The following is a 19,165-nucleotide window of genomic DNA, read 5'->3' on the forward strand; positions in this document are numbered from 1 at the left end:
AAAAATAGTAGCTACATGAAGCATTCAAGGCTTCATGTCATGGGTGCGAATGCTTCATATCAATGATCAGCCTCCCATGCAAAAAGGAGAAGAACCTAGAGAGCTTGGAAACCTTCCAAATAAGAAGTTCATGCCAGGCATTTGAAAGTGAACTATTCAAAAAGCACAATTAGCCTGGGAACAAGGCACCCTGTCAAACAGCCAGGTAGATGTTTAAATACTTGGAGCATTTCTAAAAAGACTCAACAAAAATGAGATGGGAAACAATCTTCAGAAATGCACCTTCTACAGTTTTATTTGTCTCCTGTTTCTTCTGCTTAATGCTTTTAACTTCATCCATCTTATCTAGAATACATGTACATGAGCCAAACTATAAAAGTCCCTTAAAAAAGCTGTTTTCAGACAGACACTTATGACAAAAGTAAAGTCACTGTGTGACACAGCAGAAACGGCCATAATGTGAGAATGAAAGAAACCTTAAGATGATATCTGCGCTGCTGGTTTAAACAAAATAACCTGAATTCAGCTTTTATCATCTGACTGCATGTGCAGCATGTAATGTCACAGCACGAGGACTTCAAATTGAAGATAAATTATATCAACACTAAGGACATATATTCATCTTACTCCATACCTGCATCTATCATAAAAGCACAGACAAGACTATGGCATAGTGGAAGACTCAACATAGCAACAGAGACAGAATTGCCCAACTGGGAGGAGCATAAAGAACCGTATTGCTCTATCTACCTCTCCTTCCTACCTTTGGTTTTGTCTGTGGTCCCCTGCTTCTTGAGTTCTGTGTTAGTAGCTGAAGGACGTGAAGACAGCTTTACAGCTGAGAGAGAATAAAGGCAAGCTCAGTGTGCCATATCACATCAGTTATATGACTACTTGAACTATAAAAAAAACCTGGTTAAAAGAAAATGCAATTTGTTTGCTACTCAATGCAGAGCAATGTGACTGAGCAATCAGGGGAATCTTGTTGATTGAGCAAAGCTTAGAAAGGAGCGACAAAAAATAAGCTTTGCAACAACACCAAACAGCAAATAGCAAGAAAACAAGCAAGAAAGATGCATTCATAGTTTCTGAAATATATGAATAAAAAAAGGAATGCCACAAAAAAGATGCACGTTTCAGACAAGTAAGACCTTGCATAAAGTCACAATGTGGAAGACACCAGACATGAATTAAAACAAAGATATTTACATGCATAAATCAAGCGGAACACTATGGTGAAAGCCGTACTGCTCCACTTGTGAAAGTAAAATCTTTTGGGCTTTTTTTGGCATTAAGACAATTGCTCTTATTGCCACATTTGCCAGACAGACACAGAGAAAAAAAAATACATAAAACACTATAATAAAGCTCTGCGCACAAAGACCCTTGAACAAGCTGTCAAATACTGATGAAATAACCCAAAATAAACATGAACATAAGAGCAGATTACAAAAAGAAGCAAGACTACCGAATAAACAGCCAGCAATTGTGCAAATCAAAAAATATTTTTACGGAAAATAATAAATACATTTTCTGTGTGATCAATACAGGTACTGAGAGAAACAAAAGCAATACATTGTGTGGTTTTAAATATATAAATTTCCTACCCTTGATCTTCAGGCTGGCTGTGGTCTTCTGGTCTCCACACACACAGCTGTACTCTCCACTGTCTTCTGGCACTGCTTTGGTGATAATGAGTTCATTCACAGAGGCCTTCTGCTTCATCTGGTACTTCTCTCCAGACTTCAGGACCTGTGTTCCCTTCTTCCACTCCACAGGGACTCCAGGTTTGGAGAGCTCACAATGCAGAGAAACACTGGCTCCTTCTTCAGCCTCCTGGCTCTCCAACTTCTGCTTGAACGTCACTGGTTGTGCTGTATTGTTATTAGTTGGTACACAATCAGTTGTATTCCATAGTAAAAAGTCCATGTACAAACAAAAGTACAATGAAAATAAAAAAAAATTTGGTGCATGGTTATTGGTTGACATTATATGTAGTTTTGCTACACAAAATTGCACTTATACAAGCATAAAGTACAACTATGCAGAATTACCACGCCTTAGTGGGCAGTCTGCACACTGATGGCAGGCAAGATTTGTTTAAAATAGAATTCAATTCACAAATAAACAAGTTATATTCAAAAATAAAAAGGTTTAAATTAATTCTGGAGGGACATTGTAAATAAATACAGTTCAACTTAACACAAAAGACATGACAGGTATAACATACAAGCTCAAATGAAGACATAGTGGAATAAAGGTTAGCCGATAATTATTCCTCCTCCTACCCTTGATCTTCAGGCTGGCTGTGGTCTTCTGGTCTCCACACACACAGCTGTATTCTCCACTGTCTTCTGGCACTACTTTGGTGATAATGAGTTCATTCACAGAGGCCTTCTGTTTCATCTGGTACTTCTCTCCAGACTTCAGGACCTGTGTTCCCTTCTTCCACTCCACAGGGACTCCAGGTTTGGAGAGCTCACAATGCAGAGAAACACTGGCTCCTTCTTCAGCCTCCTGGCTCTCCAACTTCTGCTTGAACGTCACTGGTTGTGCTGGATGGTTAATAAATGGTACTTAGTCAAATGTTTCCAAAAGCAAATAGTACAAATGCAAGCATAAAACACATCTAAACTGAATTACAAAACATAACATTAAAGGGATAGTTCGGGATTTTTGACATGAATCTGTATGGCATCCCCATCACCAGTGTCATGCAATCACACTGACTTACCCCTGGCAGCGTCTTGTGAGCAGAGTTCTCGTCCAGCTTTGGTCAAGCCGAAAGTAGTCCGGCAGGTTTGCTAGACCCAGCGAAATAAAACGTTTCTCTTCCCAAAACATTATGTGTTCAAAAGAGTGATATTTTTGTATCCCAAAAACATTGTAGTGGAAAAAGTCACACGTCGTTATTACTTGGCCCTATTTTCTCTCTGTTCGTATCAGTGCGCGCCGTCATTCTGACAGCGAGCTCAACTTTGAGGAGGGCAGGGAAGTCGCTGTTGTTTGTGATGCAGACAGCAGCTGCTGCAACTCCGACATCCTCATCAATGGAAAGGTTCTGTATCTCGGGCATTACTAAATCCCACTCGTGGCAACAGTAGCATCCACCTCTGTCTGCATTAATTCGCACTTGAAACAAGTGCACCATGATTTGTCGGCCACCATGGATATCGCAGCTCCAGCTGAGGCTCCTGCGGCTCCGGCTTCAGCTTCCATCACTTCTCTGTCCACCCTCTCTCTTTCTGCCCGATCTAACTCCATTTGTCGAAGTTCATCGTCAGTGTACTCGGGTTCATAAAGATATCCCTTTGGCTCTAAGTGGAAGTCGATGTTTTCCTCGTCGCTCTCGTAGTCAGACATCTTCCCCAGTAGTAAACAATCGCGAATCAAACAGGTAGGCCCTAGCTGTCAGGTCATGGTGTCGCACGCACTGATACGAACAGAGAGAAAATAGGACCAAGTGATAACGACGTGTGACTTTTTCCACTACAATGTTTTTGGGATGCAAAAATATCACTCTTTTGAACACATAATGTTTTGGGAAGAGAAACGTTTTAATTCGCTGGGTCTAGCAAACCTGCCGGACTACTTTCGGCTTGACCAAAGCTGGACGAGAACTCTGCTCACAGGATGCTGCCAGGGGTAAGTCAGTGTGATTGCATGACACTGGTGATGGGGATGCAATACAGATTCATGTCAAAAATCACGAACTATCCCTTTAAGTATTTAAACACTGATGAAAGACAGAATCACTATAAAGACGCTGTAATTAATATATCAACAATAAAAAAAACAAAAAAACAATATAAACACCATATGGAGGACATTTTAAATAAACTCAGTACACAACAGCACAACAAACAAGGGCCCACATCATGCAAAATTCACTTTATATACATTTTATAGCAGTTGTGGTTGCTGAAGTCCATTTTATGAAATTCACAAATGAAAAAAAAAATTTATTTCACCTCCACCATTGCTTAACTACACCTCTTAGCCAATGTCTGCATGAAACGCTCTGTCCTCTCTGAAAATTATTGACCTTTTGATGTCCAGTGTTGTATAGCAATGAAGTAAAAATACTTCACTACTGTACGTAAGTATATTTTAAAGTACTTTATACTTTCCTCAAGCATAACATTTTTGATAAATTTCACTTTTACTTCACTTTATATTGGAACTTAATTGCATACTTTTACTCCAATACATTTTTAATGTTTGGTTTAGTTACTTGTTACAAAAAAAGCAAGAGACAGAGAAATGCATGTGTTTTGACCCCACCTACTGACTGACTGCAACAAAGTCAGGACTTGCCTTGTCTTGTTCATCACCACCAATAGGATACACCTGTTTTGCTTCTCCCATTAAATACAAAGCCAGTCTTGCAATCAGCAGCAGTCACATGGAAGAGGAGACAGACACAACGACAGCGACTGCAACAACTTCGGACTCGGATACAGGGGAACCACCAGTTGGTGATGAGAATCCGTGGCCTTATTTAAACACAATGTACTCTTTCGGGGGTGTTAAAAATTCATCATGCCCAAAGACGTGGAAATTCTATCTTACAAAAACTCCCCATCATACTTGAAGAAACACATCGAGGTAACTTCTTATGAAATGGTTATACTCCTCCTGTTTCAGTAACTATAACTTGGTCACTAGGTCCTATTGTGAAGTCTGGAGCATAACGTTACCTGTATAAATGAACTTTGTTTGGCATTGTTTCTGTTCCACACGTGGTGTATTTAGCTTGGGCTAGATGATGACTGTAGCAGGGTACCTAGCCTCTTCTGTCCAATGAGGACGGAAGCCATAGCAATAGCGATTAAGACTAAAATGAAGGAATATAGGAAAGGTATGCAAGTACAAAACGACAAACCATAGCACTGACCTTACTTGAAGAAGGAAAACTCAAGGCTTACAAAAAGGTTGTATTTTCTGTCTAAACTTGCTCTAAATTTCTCCTGCAATTGGTTGTGTATATTATTTTAAAGGAATTTGACCTTCAAAGTTGACCAAAATCTAAAAAATGTCATTCAAACTGAATTTGCCTTGTTTTATTTTTTACTTATACTTTTTATTACATCACTTAAGTAAATCTATTTTTACAGTAATTCTCATACTTAAGTACAGGACATTTCAGATACTTTAAGACTTAAACTCAAATAACATTTCGGTCAGTGACTTGGACTTTTACTAGAGTCATATTTTGGAGCGGTACCTATACTTTTACTTTCCTCTGAGAATTCAGTACGTTATACAACACTGATGATGTCATTAGGGGAAATAAACTGTGCACAGCGGTCTCTAGCAGCCCATTGGTCAAGTTGCGGCATTCATCTAATTTATAATTCTATGTTCTTAGGCTATCTTTACAAACTCCAACTGGTTGTCGCGGTTCAAAGTTGTGGGGGCATGGCCTTCAGGAGGACAGGGGTGTTAAAAGCCAAAGCTCCTTTCCTAGAAGAAGGCTGAATAAAGAGATTTTTGGTAAAGACCATCTGCCTTATCTGAAAGAAATTGTCTCGCACGAATGGCAAAAACATGCTCTGGGGCCCTTATTGTTAATTTCTTTTAAAGTAGCAGAATATGGGACCCTTTAAATAAGACTAGAATAAATGTTGACTGATCATTAATCCTCCTCCTACCCTTGATCTTCAGGCTGGCTGTGGTCTTCTGGTCTCCACACACACAGCTGTACTCTCCACTGTCTTCTGGCTCTGCTTTGGTGATAATGAGTTCATTCACAGAGGCCTTCTGCTTCATCTGGTACTTCTCTCCAGACTTCAGGACCTGTGTTCCCTTCTTCCACTCCACAGGGACTCCAGGTTTGGAGAGCTCACAATGCAGAGAAACACTGGCTCCTTCTTCAGCCTCCTGGCTCTCCAACTTCTGCTTGAACGTCACTGGTTGTGCTGCATTGTTATTAGTTGGTACACAATCAGTTGTATTCCATAGTAAAACATCCATGTACAAATAAAAAGTACAATGCAAATTTAATAAAAAAATTGATGCATGGTTATGGGTTGACATTAAATAAAAGTTACGCTACAGAAAATCACACTTATACAAACATAAAGTACATCTATGCTGAATTACCAGGCCTAACATAGGCAGTTTGCACACTGATGGCAGGCAAGATTTGTTTAAAATAGATTTCAATTCTCATAAAACAAATTATATTCAAAAATAAAAAGATTTAAATTAATCCTGGTGGGCAAATTTAAATAAACACAGTTCAACTTAAAACAAAAGACATGACAGGTATAACATACAAGCTCAAACGAAGACATAATGGAATAAAGGTTAAAGGATAATTAATCCTCCTCCTACCCTTGATCTTCAGGCTGGCTGTGGTCTTCTGGTCTCCACACACACAGCTGTACTCTCCACTGTCTTCTGGCACTGCTTTGGTGATAATGAGTTCATTCACAGAGGCCTTCTGCTTCATCTGGTACTTCTCTCCAGACTTCAGGACCTGTGTTCCCTTCTTCCACTCCACAGGGACTCCAGATTTGGAGAGCTCACAATGCAGAGAAGCACTGGCTCCTTCTTCAGCCTCCTGGCTCTCCAACTTCTGCTTGAACGTCACTGGTTGTGCTGCATTGTTATTAATTGGTACACAAGCAATTGTATTACATAGTAAAAAGTCCATGTACAAACAAAAAGTACAATGAAAGTTAAATAAAAATTTGGTGCATGGTTATTGGTTGACATTAAATTCAAATCTGCACACTGATGGCAGGCAAGATTGCAAGATTTGTTTAAGATGGACTATAATTCACACATGAACAAAGGATATTCAAAAATAAAAACAGTGAAGTTAACTCTGGTGGAACATTGTAAATAAACAAAGTAAAATTTGACACAAAAAAACAAGACAGGTATAATATACAGGTTAAAATGAAGACATAGTGGATTAAAGGTTAGCGGATAATTAATCCTCCTCCTACCCTTGATCTTCAGGCTGGCTGTGGTCTTCTGGTCTCCACACACACAGCTGTACTCTCCACTGTCTTCTGGCACTGCTTTGGTGATAATGAGTTCATTCACAGAGGCCTTCTGCTTCATCTGGTACTTCTCTCCAGACTTCAGGACCTGTGTTTCCTTCTTCCACTCCACAGGGACTCCAGGTTTGGAGAGCTCACAATGAAGAGAAACACTGGCTCCTTCTTCAGCCTCCTGGCTCTCCAACTTCTGCTTGAACGTCACTGGTTGTGCTGCATTGTTATTAAATTATGCTTAATCCAAGTATTCAAAAGCAAATAGCACAAGTACAAGCATAAATTACATCTAAACGGATTAACAAAGTAAAATATTAAAAGTTTTCACACTGATGAAAACAGGATCTAAAAATAATAGGATTAAACTCATAAATGAACAAATATATGAGATATTTTGTTAGTTTTACTAAAAAATGTCATTTAAATACCCTTTTGTAACCCTTTTCGACTAAAACATTGTTTGATGAGCAAACTGACATCTCAGTTGTTCAGCGCTGATTCATCTGTAAGCCTGTAGCCTTTTTCCCTGAATGTACTTCGAGTCAGAATTTCTTGCACAGTTTAGCAGATGTAAAGTCAAGCTAGTCCACGTTAAATGTGTCTAATCTAGCAAACAATCAAAACGTTATATTCAAGATCGTTATTATGGATATTCAGAAGCAATCAGCATCCAGCTCAGCTAAGACACCAATGGCAACTCTATGTAAGGTGAAAAAAGAAAGAAGAAATCCTTGTCAAGTACGATTGCAAGCTATGAGAAGCAGCGGAACAGTGCTGTATTTCATTTCTTTGGCAAAGCAGTATTGTTAGAAAGCTCTGCAATGACTCTTAAAAATTTAAACAGTTTAAAGCTTTTCTGAGGATACTTTACATAAACACAGTACAGCTTCACACAAAAGGAAAACACCTTTGGAAGACCCACAGGTATTAAAGCAGAGAGACTTCAATTCAGAAAGAAAATAAATACTATAAACTGATCATTAATCCTTCTCCTACCCTTAATCTTCAGGCTGGCTGTGGTCTTCTGGTCTCCGCACACACAGCTGTACTCTCCACTGTCTTCTGGCTCTACTTTGGTGATAATGAGTTCATTCACAGAGGCCTTCTGCTTCATCTGGTACTTCTCTCCAGACTTCAGGACCTGTGTTCCCTTCTTCCACTCCACAGGGACTCCAGGTTTGGAGAGCTCACAATGCAGAGAAACACTGGCTCCTTCTTCAGCCTCCTGGCTCTCCAACTTCTGCTTGAACGTCACTGGTTGTGCTGCATTGTTATTAGTTGGTACACAATCAGTTGTATTCCATTGTAAAAAGTAAATGTACAAACAAAAAGTACAATGAAAATTGAATAAAAATTTGGTGCATGGTTATTGTTTGACATTAAATAAAAGTTATGCTACAGAAAATCGCACTTATACAAGCATAATGTACAACTATGTTGAATTACCAGGCCTAATATGGGCAGTCTGCACACTGATGGCAGGCAAGATTTGTTTAAAATAGACTCCAATTCACAAATAAACAAATTATATTCAAAATTAAAAAGATTAAAAGAAATTCTGGAGGAACATTGTAAACAAACACGGTTCAACTTAACACAAAAGACAAGACAGGTACTGTATAACATACAAGCTCAAATGAAGACATAGTGGAATAAAGGTTAGCTGATAATTATTCCTCCTCCTACCCTTGATCTTCAGGCTGGCTGTGGTCTTCTGGTCTCCACACACACAGCTGTACTCTCCACTATCTTCTGGCACTGCTTTGGTGATAATGAGTTCATTCACAGAGGCCTTCTGCTTCATCTGGTACTTCTCTCCAGACTTCAGGACCTGTGTTTCCTTCTTCCACTCCACAGGGACTCCAGGTTTGGAGAGCTCACAATGCAGAGAAACACTGGCTCCTTCTTCAGCCTCCTGGCTCTCCAACTTCTGCTTGAACGTCACTGGTTGTGCTGGATGGTTAATAAATGGTACTTAATCAAATGAATCTAAAAGCAAATGGCATTATACAAGCATAGAATACATCTAAACGGATTAACAAAGTAAAATATGAAAAGTTTTCACACTGATGAAAGACAGGATCTAAAAATAATAGGATTAAATTCATAAATGAACAAATATATGAGATATTTTGTTAGTTTTACTAAAAAATGTCATTTAAATACCCTTTTATAACCCTTTTCGACTAAAACATTGTTTGATGAGCAAACTGACATCTCAGTAGTTCAGCGCTGATTCATCTGTAAGCCTGTAGCCTATTTCCCTGAATGTACTTCAAGTCAGAAGTTCTTGCACAGTTTGCCCGATGTAAAGTCAAGCGTGTCCATGTTAAATGGGTCTAATCTAGCAAACAATCAAAGCATTATATTCAAGATGGATTTTGTGGATATTCACAAGTAACTGGCATCCAGCTCAGCCAAGACACCAATGGCAACTCTAGGTAAGGTGAAAAAAGAAAGAAGAAATCCTTGTCAAGTATGATTAAAAGGTATAAGAAGCAGCGGAACAGTGCTGTATTTCATTTCTTTGGCAAAAGGTGGCAGTATTGTTAGAAAGGTCTGCAATGCCTCTTAAAAATCTAAACAGTTTAAAGCTTTTCTGAGGATACTTTACATAAACACAATACAGCTTCACACAAAAGGAAAACACCTTTGGAAGACCCACAGGTATTAAAGTAGAGAGACTTCAATTTACAAAGTAAATAGATACTATAAACTGATCATTAATCCTTCTCCTACCCTTGATCTTCAGGCTGGCTGTGGTCTTCTGGTCTCCACACACACAGCTGTACTCTCCACTGTCTTCTGGCTCTACTTTGGTGATAATGAGTTCATTCACAGAGGCCTTCTGCTTCATCTGGTACTTCTCTCCAGACTTCAGGACCTGTGTTCCCTTCTTCCACTCCATAGGGACTCCAGGTTTGGAGAGCTCACAATGCAGAGAAACACTGGCTCCTTCTTCAGCCTCATGGCTCTCCAACTTCTGCTTGAACGTCACTGGTTGTGCTGAATTTTTATTAGTTGGTACACAATCAGTTGTATTCCATTGTAAAAATTAAATGTACAAACAAAAGTACAATGAAAATTAAAATAAAATTTGCCGCATGGTTATTCGTTGACATTAAATTCAAATTATGCCACAGAAAATTGCACTTATACAAACATAAAGTAAAACTATGCTGAATTACCACGCCTAATATGGGCAGTCTGCACACTGATGGCAGGCAAGATTTGTTTAAAATAGAATTCAACTCACAAATAAACAAATTATATTCAAAAATAGAAAGAGTGAAATCAATTCTGGCGGGACATTGTAAATAAACACAGTTCAACCACAAAAGACAAGACAGGTATAACATACAAGCTCAAACGAAGACATAGTGGAATAAAGGTTAGCTGATAATTAATCCTCCTCCTACCCTTGATCTTCAGGCTGGCGGTGGTCCTCTGGTCTCCACACACACAGCTGTACTCTCCACTGTCTTCTGGCACTACTTTGGTGATAATGAGTTCATTCACAGAGGCCTTCTGCTTCATCTGGTACTTCTCTCCAGACTTCAGGACCTGTGTTCCCTTCTTCCACTCCACAGGGACTCCAGGTTTGGAGAGCTCACAATGCAGAGAGACACTGGCTCCTTCTTCAGCCTCCTGGCTCTCCAAATGTTTCACAATTGTTGTTGGCAATGCTGCATGAGTAAGTTTTGAACGTAATCAAGATAAGAGACACAAACAAAAAATGTATATATTATTTAATGCCTCCATTTAAGAAAATGCTTTTCAAAGTTTTGGAGTTATAAAACACATAACTCTATGCTAATAACTTTTCAGTTACGGATTATATTTTCTATGGATATAATCACATTTTCTGGTAACCAAAAACCTTAGAATATTCCAAGATATTTTTAGCTTTAAATACTTAGGATTTAATCTGTAGTTTACAGAAGGTCTGTTTAAGTCATCATTTTCACCTGGTTTAGACACTTCTGTTCCTTCTTCTACTGAACTTTGGCTTAAGCCTTAAGGTTTTTATGTCTTACAACAGTGCATCACTGTATACACATCAAACATGCTTCAAATCTCCTTGTCTCCTTTGATTACCCAAAGCACATCCATTTCTTATTTTTTATTAAGAACATTTGTATTAAGAATTAAATTTTAATTTCTTTAGTTAAAGTTATAGGGCTTTGTTTTAATTAATAAATAATGTTTAAATTATAATTTTATTTTAACAACAAAAATATATTTGAATGAGCTATTGTAATACCATTAATTGGAACTGCAAAAAATGAATGAACTGAGCAACAAAACCAATATAGTTTAATGAAAATATTAGGTTAGGTTTGTTTGGGTCAGAAGTATTTTAAAGGTATAGTGGAGGAGGTTCTTTTTTCCGGGTGGATCATCAAAATAAGTGGATCTCCTAATTGTCAATTATTTTGGTGGTATCTTTACGTAAGTAAACGTGCTCGTCCCCATTTTCATTTATCGGTGGTGAGTCTGACATAGTGGAAAAATTGCAAATCTTCTTTTGGAACGTAAGCTTATATGAGTGATACAAAAAGCAACTTTTAAGCAGAGCGTGCACGAGCAGAAATGGCCACATATTTCCTCTTAGGAGCAGGTACAGGGTTGTGGGTGGGTCTTTTCAAAATTGTGTTATAATCCTCCACTGTACCTTTTGAGTTTTAGTTATCAGGTTCTTACCTTTCACAGTCAACTTTGCCATGCTCTTAGCAGTGCCCACGTCACATGTATAGATGTCAGTATCTGCCTCGCCCAGCTGTTTAATAATGAGAGTCAGGACTCTCTCCTTCTGGGACATCTCATATTGACCTCCAGCTCTCAGTTCTGTGTGGCCTTTCAGCCATGTCACCATGGATGGCGATTGGGCTGTTTCACAGCGCAAGGTCACAGAGCTCTTTTCATCTGCTTCGATGTCCTCAAGCACTTTAGTGAACTTATGGACCGGTTCTGGTAAAAAGCAAAATTGTTAGTTTAAAAACATTAGGAACATCTTGGATCTCCACTGTATTCACTATATTATGGTGAGCCTCATGGTTTATTTGGCCAGAAACATGAAAAATCAGTCTGATTGAATGTAAGACAAATGTTCAGAGCTGTGTTATAGTAAATGTACAAATCAATCTTAACAATTAAATCAAAGAATGTAAATCATTTATAAATGCATGACAGAAAGTAATGTTAAGACTAGGACTGGGCACTTATTGCATTTTCAATGTATTCAGAATTTAACAAACAGAAATTTGTAAATTGCAGGACCACTCTGTGTTGGTCACATTACATTTAATTACCGGTAAGTCCTTTTAAAAATAAGACATTTACATTTTTACTCCAGCCCTTTAGTTAGCATTAATAAGCTTGAAGTGGGTTTGCCGCCATCAAGCTTTCACAGTTATGAAAAGAAATGAAACCCTGGAGTGAGTTAGTGCAACGCAAAATTGAAATAAGATGAGCCCTAGTTAAGAAACTTAAATCTATAACATCCACAAATGTCAAACTTTATGTTCTCTAGATGTTGGAGTTTGGGGGTTTCCCTTATGCTTGTGTTTTCTTCTTTTCACTGCTGTTTATGATGCCATTTTAGAAGGTCCTATTCTGCAGCAGTTTATTAGTTCTTTCTGGTGCACTTTGCACTTTTATTTCATTTCTGCTGGATTTTCCCCTGGGTTTCCTTATATCTCAGTTCAGATCAATTCTTGTTAAGTACACCCCTTCCAACAGCTCAGATGCCCCCTTGACCACCCTTTGTTCTTCCACCAATCTGTCTGTTTTCTGCCAGCGCTTTATATCCTTTTGTGCCACACCACCTGTAAGTTTTCTACTTTCTTCATTTCAGTTTCACCTTACCATCAAGCATGACAAAAAACCCTAAACATTGATTGTTAAATTATCTTTGATTTCAGTTCAAGCGGTTATTGACAGTGGTTTACTCTAAACATTTCTTCATCATATAGATAGATAGATAGATAGATAGATAGATAGATAGATAGATAGATAGATAGATAGATAGATAGATAGATAGATAGATAGATAGATAGATAGATAGATAGATAGATAGATAGATAGATAGATAGATAGATAGATAGATAGATAGATAGATAGATAGATAGATAGATAGATAGATAGATAGATAGATAGATAGATAGATTGATAGATAGATTGATAAATGGATACAAAGTATACCTGTCAGTTGTACAGTAGCTATGCAGAAAAAATTCACGGAGATTGCTCATTCCATTCTTACCCTTAATTTCCAGTTTAGCTCGTGTGGTTGCACCTCCAACAACTTCACAGCTGTACTCTCCAGAATCTCCAGCAGACACATTGTGTATGGTCAGCTTCATGACCTTTTCCTGTTGACTGATCTCATACTTCTTACTTGTTCTGATGGATTTACCGTCCTTGGCCCACTTTACATTAGAATTAGCATGGGTCACCTCACAGGTAAAAACTGCATCTTCACCACAAACAGCAGATACATTTTGAAGTCCGTTTGAAAGGGATGACGCTTTTCCTGTCCAATGAAAACATACATTTTTAGTTAAAGCCATTCATTCTAATGGCGGACTATGCCGTTAGAGTGAACTTAATATAAATCTGTGAACACGGATGAAGCAGGGTTCCATTCGCTTCCTTGTTTTAAATCTCAGAAAACCTGTAGTTTTGTTCAGGTCATCATTACAACACATGACAGCAAATCAGTACACCAAATCTAATTTTATATTTTAAACTGATGGATTCTAAGTGTAGGTCTTTGAGCACAGATTACTTAAACTTACATTAATAGATTGCACACCTTTAAAAACACAAGAGAAACAATTACATTGAAGCCTATGATGTGGCATACCTTCCACTTTTAGTGTTGCTTTGGAGCTCAGGTCTTTAATGGTAAAGACCACCTCTCCCGCATCAGCAGGGGTGACATCCTTCACAGTCAGCATGTACTTGCGTCCCTGACTTGTGATCTTAAAGCGACCTCCTTTTGTAACCGGTTTACCATTGACTAACCACAAGCAGTCGTCAATGCTCTCACGTGACAGAATGCATTCAAAGCTGCATGCGTCTCCTTCATTCACCTCAACGGATTTCAGTTTCTTGGTGATACCAATACCAATTTCTAGGGTAAAGAAAAAAATATCTTTATAAGCAAAGTTTTATTTACCTAAAAGATTGTAGATTGCTAAACCACAAGAGTACTCACCTCTTACAGTGACCTTTGACTTAGTGACCTCTGTGCCAAGATCACAACTGTACTCTCCAGCATCTTCTTTGGTGACATCTTTAATGATCAGTCCCAAAGACTTTCCTGTGTGAAGGAGCTCATATTTTGGTCCAGCTTTTAAGACTTTACCTTCTTTTCTCCATACTGGGGAAACCCTTGGTTTGTTTGCTTCACATGCCAAAGTTATCATGCCTTTCTCCTCTCCCGTGACATCATCTAGCGACTTAAGGAAAACGGCTTGTTTCTCTGCAGGGAATTTAGAGAAATGGAGGAGAAAAGAACAGACAAAGTATATCTCAGTCTTCACTGTGTTAAGTCTAGAAATAAGCTTTTTTATATTTACACAAAACTCGTACAGGGGCTGTGAAAATCATCTAAACCCTTTAAATCTTTCACATTTTGTGATATTACAACCACAACCTGTGATATTTTCTACTGGTGTAATGATCTTGGCACTGATGCCGGCTTAATTGTTCATTTTATTCACCTGTCTAAGTCTGCCCTCTTTCTCATCACTGCTTATCTGATTCACCTGCTTCTGCTTCTATTTAAACTGCTTAGTCCTAGCCATCAGTGCCAGATTATTCTTGAGGCTTTGGTGTTGAGAGTTTTTAAGGTTACTAATAGCATTCTGATTGCCTGATCCTGACCAATTTTTGTATTTGGACGTTTGAGCTTGCCTGTCCCTGTTCTGATCTGTTTGCCTGACCTGTCTTCATATTTTTTGGATCCTATTGTGGACTGAACCTGATCTGTGTCTTGACTTTGCCATTTGGATTATCCAGCCTTCCTTCGTCTGTTCAGATCTCATTTTTAGTCAGTTGTGTGTCCCTCCAGGCTCGGCTTCTGGAACTCTCTGTGCGGCAACCGGTGCGAACTGTCAGCTGACCAGCTGGTATCTATCTCGTTCTCTAGGCATGGACTGAACTATATAACCAGGTTAGTGACTCACGCATTTAGATTTTCCTTCGTCAGGCTTTCATGATCACTAATCTGTCTTTCCTCCCTTTAGAGTTAGCTGCCTTAGACCCCCTAGTCGCTCCTGCTGCAGATCCTCTAACCGTTAGTGTTTTAATAAACGCCTTTTGAAGTTATTTCACTGTCTGTCTGGCCGGATAGGGGTCCACTGTTCTGAGTCATTACAAATGGGATTTTATTTTGTAGCCTAACAAAGAGGAAGTAAATGTAAAATTATTTGAACATTTCATGAAAAGAATAATCTAAAACTGTAGCATTCATTTTTATTCAGACAGATGTGGAGCTATACCTGTTTATGTAGTTACACTCATTCGAAGTCTATCAACAGTATTAGCTTTGCAGATCTAGGAACTGAATTGTTTTATCGCTTTTTCTTTACAAAGCAATTTAACCTTATGTAGGTTGCAAAAAGGACATCTGTATACATTCAGTTTCTCTAGCAACAAACTCTGAATTTAAAAGAGTTTTAAATCTTAAGTAGATACTTTTAACACATAATATTCTATGATCTAAAATCATTCCATCATAGCTCTGACTGTAAGTTTGAGGGACACATCTGGCCCTCTATTATCTTTGAAAGAAACTTTTTTATAGCTTTCTGTTAACACTGGTTTTCTTCCTACTACTCGACTACAAACATTACATGTTTGGCATGTACAGTACAATTAGTATCCACCTAACAGATTATCCCACCTGAGGTTTTAGATCTTTCCAGCTACTCCAAAGTTAACATGGACAACTTGACTTCTTCCTCGATAAATCCTCATCTTTTGTAATTGGTCAGTTAAGATGGCCGCCTATGACTAACTAAGTACTGTATTTTTTTCATTTTCTACTTGGATTAAACAGAGTTAAATGATCAATTCAATGTTTAAAATATTGTTTTTCTTCCCATACATATTGATTTTGTATTCTGTTTTTCCCATTTAAGATGTCTTACTATTGTTTGAGGGCCTCAAAGACCAGCTATATTTACACTAAAATTGAACAACACATCGGCAGACGTATTACTTTTTCTTCTTTTTTGTTTTGTTTTGTTGGTTTTTTTTTACCAATCGGGTGATCTCTCATGGTAATTGATTCAGTTGGAAATGTTTTAGAGATATTGGAGTAAAACAGGAAAAAATATATTTTAGATTTTAAGAAAAAGGGAAAAATATGTAGACATCATCTTTAGTATTAATCATGTTCTTACACTCCAGAATCATGCATTATTGTGTGTGATAGACAGAAAAAAATGTTTTTTTCTATATTAGGTCATCTTACACCCTGACCTAATATGGTAAAGCTCAAAGAATATGAACATATTACGAAGGCACTGTAGTTTAATCTGTTTTTTTTCACACCTAAATAAGTTAAGAAACTGGCAGCCCTTACCTTTAACCTTCAGCTCTGCAGATTCTTTCACTTTACGCACTTGAAAGGTGATAGTGCCCCCATCCTGAGGTGCCAGGTTTTTCAGGGTGAGCTTGTGGACCATACCCTCATGTGTGATGGTGTTCACTTCATTGGTGAATAGCACCTTCTCATTCAGGAGCCACTGTGCGTCTTCATCAGCATAGTTAATTTCACATGTGAATGTTGCGTCGCTGTCTTCGTCAACCTCTGTATTAGCCAGGTGTTTGGTGATCTTTATGTCCCGGACTGAGAAATTGAAAGAAAAAAGCAGATTGAGTAGGATAATGAGCTCTGTGGGTCTATATATTTCTATAAGGTATTAATCACACCTTCAACAGTTAGAGTCCCTTTGGTTTCAGCAGGGCCTGATTGACAGCGATACTCCCCACTGTCTTCTTCTGTCAACTTTTGAATAGTAAGTTGAGCCCTCGTAGCATCCTGCTTTAGGGTGTATTTATCTGATGCTGCCAGAGGAACCTGTCCCTTGAACCACCTCACCTCTTTAGGTGCAGCGGAAAATTTGCAAGAGAGCAATGCACAGCTTTTTTCCTTTGCTTTTACATCTTTAATATGCTCTATAATCTCAAGTGGACGCTCTAAAAATACAGAAGAATAGATGATAAGAGTATTGTTACAGAAAATGACCAAATGTACAAATTCATGTTCTAGCCTTAAAAAAATGGTCACCTTTGACTGTGAGCTGAGCAACAGATTTGCTCTTTCCTGCAGTGAACTGCACAGGCCCGGTCATTGATGCTTTGGTCTTTTTAAAAGTGAGACGGTGCATGGTACCTTCTTTCTCCATCTCAACGTCAGCACCCTCCTGCACAGGAACTCCATTCAAAGTCCAAATGGGAGGCTTCACTAATTCCACACTGACTTCAATTTCAAAAACAGCTGCAAAGGGCTCTGTTACTTCAACAGCGGCGAGTTCCCGCACAATACTGATGGACTGCTCTGTAGGGATCGTACAAAGATCATGAGTGGTTGGTTGTAAGCCAAAACTGACAAAAAAAAAAGCAAATGAAGGTAACTGCTATTCATTGAATAGTTAATTAGATATATAACCAAAGATAAAACACGTTTTTTTCCCTAATGTGAAAATGAAAATCAAAGCATCATTTGTTGATATGTTAAATAACTAACCGATTTAAAACAGCATCACTGAAATATCCAAGTATCCAAAATAAAAATAAAAATCCATACTGTACAAGTCCTAAATAGGCCTCTCTTTTACATATTCGGTTATTTTATAAACTGCATGGGTGTTATATAGCCAATATCACTTTTTCATCTGATTCTCCTGCTACATTACATAATCAAGCCATACAGTTGAATATTTGTGGATGGGGGGTTTGTTGGGAAGCAAACCTTTTTTTTTCATGATATTCTCAAGATAGAAATTCCCTCCTGCAAGTTCTTAAAATGGCATCTGTAGTATGATTCCTCAACATATTCCATTTCCCTGACCTCTCTCTGATAATGAGTTAATCTTAACTGGAGCAGTAAATTAAAATGCCTCTGCCGGACATTTCCAGTTTATACTCATCACTCATTTAAATTTCCCAGGTTTATCCAGGAACCTGCATCACCACAAGATCTGATTCACTGGTTATCACCATAGTAACCTTTCTCCTCTTATCTTGATGTCCATATATATATCACAAAAAAAAAATAAAAAATTGACCATCAATGTTTGCCCTGTTTCCAGATCCTTTTATTGATCACTTTGTGCTGAAAATGGTGTTAATTTAATGCAGTGGGAATCTGATGAAATACAACTTTGATTCAGAAAGGGAAGGCTGTTTCTTCCAACTTATTACCTAAAGATGACTCATCATTGCCCAAAAAAGTATCCAAGTCCCCAAAGGAGTTTAGCAAAATAACCAGGTGGCACCTGGGAACCTAAACCTGCATAATTTTTTTTACCACAGTAGTTCAAAACTTGTTATTTGAGTTATAGGACAAAGAAATGCTGGATCTCAGTCAATTAGTTGATAAGCTTTGTTATAAAAATAAACAAAATTACAGACTGGTAAATGTTTGAGTATTACATTAGTAGATTATGTCACACTGGCAAATAGATCTATGCCTCATTGACTTGCAGTCTGATGGCTTGTTTTTGTGGTATATTTATTTACAACAGTACAACTACAAGTGACTTTTACTGTTTTTTTTAGGTTTACCTTCCACGAGAAGTTTACAGGATGTCTTGTCATCTTCAGCGTCACAGGTATACATGTCTTCGTCATGAGAGTCCACGTCGTTGATGGTGAGCTTACGGTACACATCTTCACTTTTGATATCATACTTCTTGCTGGGTTTGATCTCCATCTTGTTTTTGAACCACTTCACCTTTGCACTGACACGTGAAACTTGGCACTCAAGATGTACGCGGTGCTTATACATGGCAATCTTATCTCTGAGTTTCTTCACAAACTTCACAGGAAGCTCTATGGTAACATGAATATGGTGTGATTGATGACTAATAGTTGTGACACAGAAAAGGCAGATTCGTGCAAAGTACAGTATCAAA

At 38.1% G+C, this 19,165-nt stretch overlaps 1 protein-coding gene across 17 annotated transcripts in view; it reads right to left on the bottom strand.

Annotated features, from left to right (window-relative positions):
• obscnb (obscurin, cytoskeletal calmodulin and titin-interacting RhoGEF b) overlaps positions 1–19,165 on the bottom strand; it is a 93,119-nt gene that overhangs the window by 39,187 nt on the left and 34,767 nt on the right. For 11 of the 17 annotated variants that reach the window (XR_005282190.1, XM_038301537.1, XM_038301542.1 and 8 more), the window contains exons 27-43: positions 18,816–19,082; positions 17,317–17,586; positions 16,959–17,225; positions 16,609–16,875; positions 14,233–14,499; positions 13,879–14,148; positions 13,276–13,545; positions 11,715–11,981; positions 10,430–10,696; positions 9,750–10,016; positions 8,697–8,963; positions 8,007–8,273; positions 6,960–7,226; positions 6,340–6,606; positions 5,655–5,921; positions 2,289–2,555; positions 1,608–1,874 (exon numbers count right to left, since the gene is read on the bottom strand). Coding sequence is in view for 16 of the 17 variants with exons in the window: in XM_038301537.1 (XP_038157465.1) it covers positions 1,608–1,874; positions 2,289–2,555; positions 5,655–5,921; positions 6,340–6,606; positions 6,960–7,226; positions 8,007–8,273; positions 8,697–8,963; positions 9,750–10,016; positions 10,430–10,696; positions 11,715–11,981; positions 13,276–13,545; positions 13,879–14,148; positions 14,233–14,499; positions 16,609–16,875; positions 16,959–17,225; positions 17,317–17,586; positions 18,816–19,082 (4,548 nt within the window). In the remaining variant the exon portion in view is untranslated. Of the gene's footprint in view, positions 1–763; positions 839–1,607; positions 1,875–2,288; positions 2,556–5,654; positions 5,922–6,339; positions 6,607–6,959; positions 7,227–8,006; positions 8,274–8,696; positions 8,964–9,749; positions 10,017–10,429; positions 10,697–11,714; positions 11,982–13,275; positions 13,546–13,878; positions 14,149–14,232; positions 14,500–16,608; positions 16,876–16,958; positions 17,226–17,316; positions 17,587–18,815; positions 19,083–19,165 lie in introns of all 17 variants that reach the window. The other 6 variants (XM_038301546.1, XM_038301545.1, XM_038301541.1 and 3 more) reach the window with 5 other exon arrangements.

This window comes from Cyprinodon tularosa, unplaced genomic scaffold (assembly GCF_016077235.1).
Source record: "Cyprinodon tularosa strain WSP-4 unplaced genomic scaffold, ASM1607723v1 ctg47, whole genome shotgun sequence".
Lineage (NCBI taxonomy): Eukaryota > Metazoa > Chordata > Actinopteri > Cyprinodontiformes > Cyprinodontidae > Cyprinodon > Cyprinodon tularosa.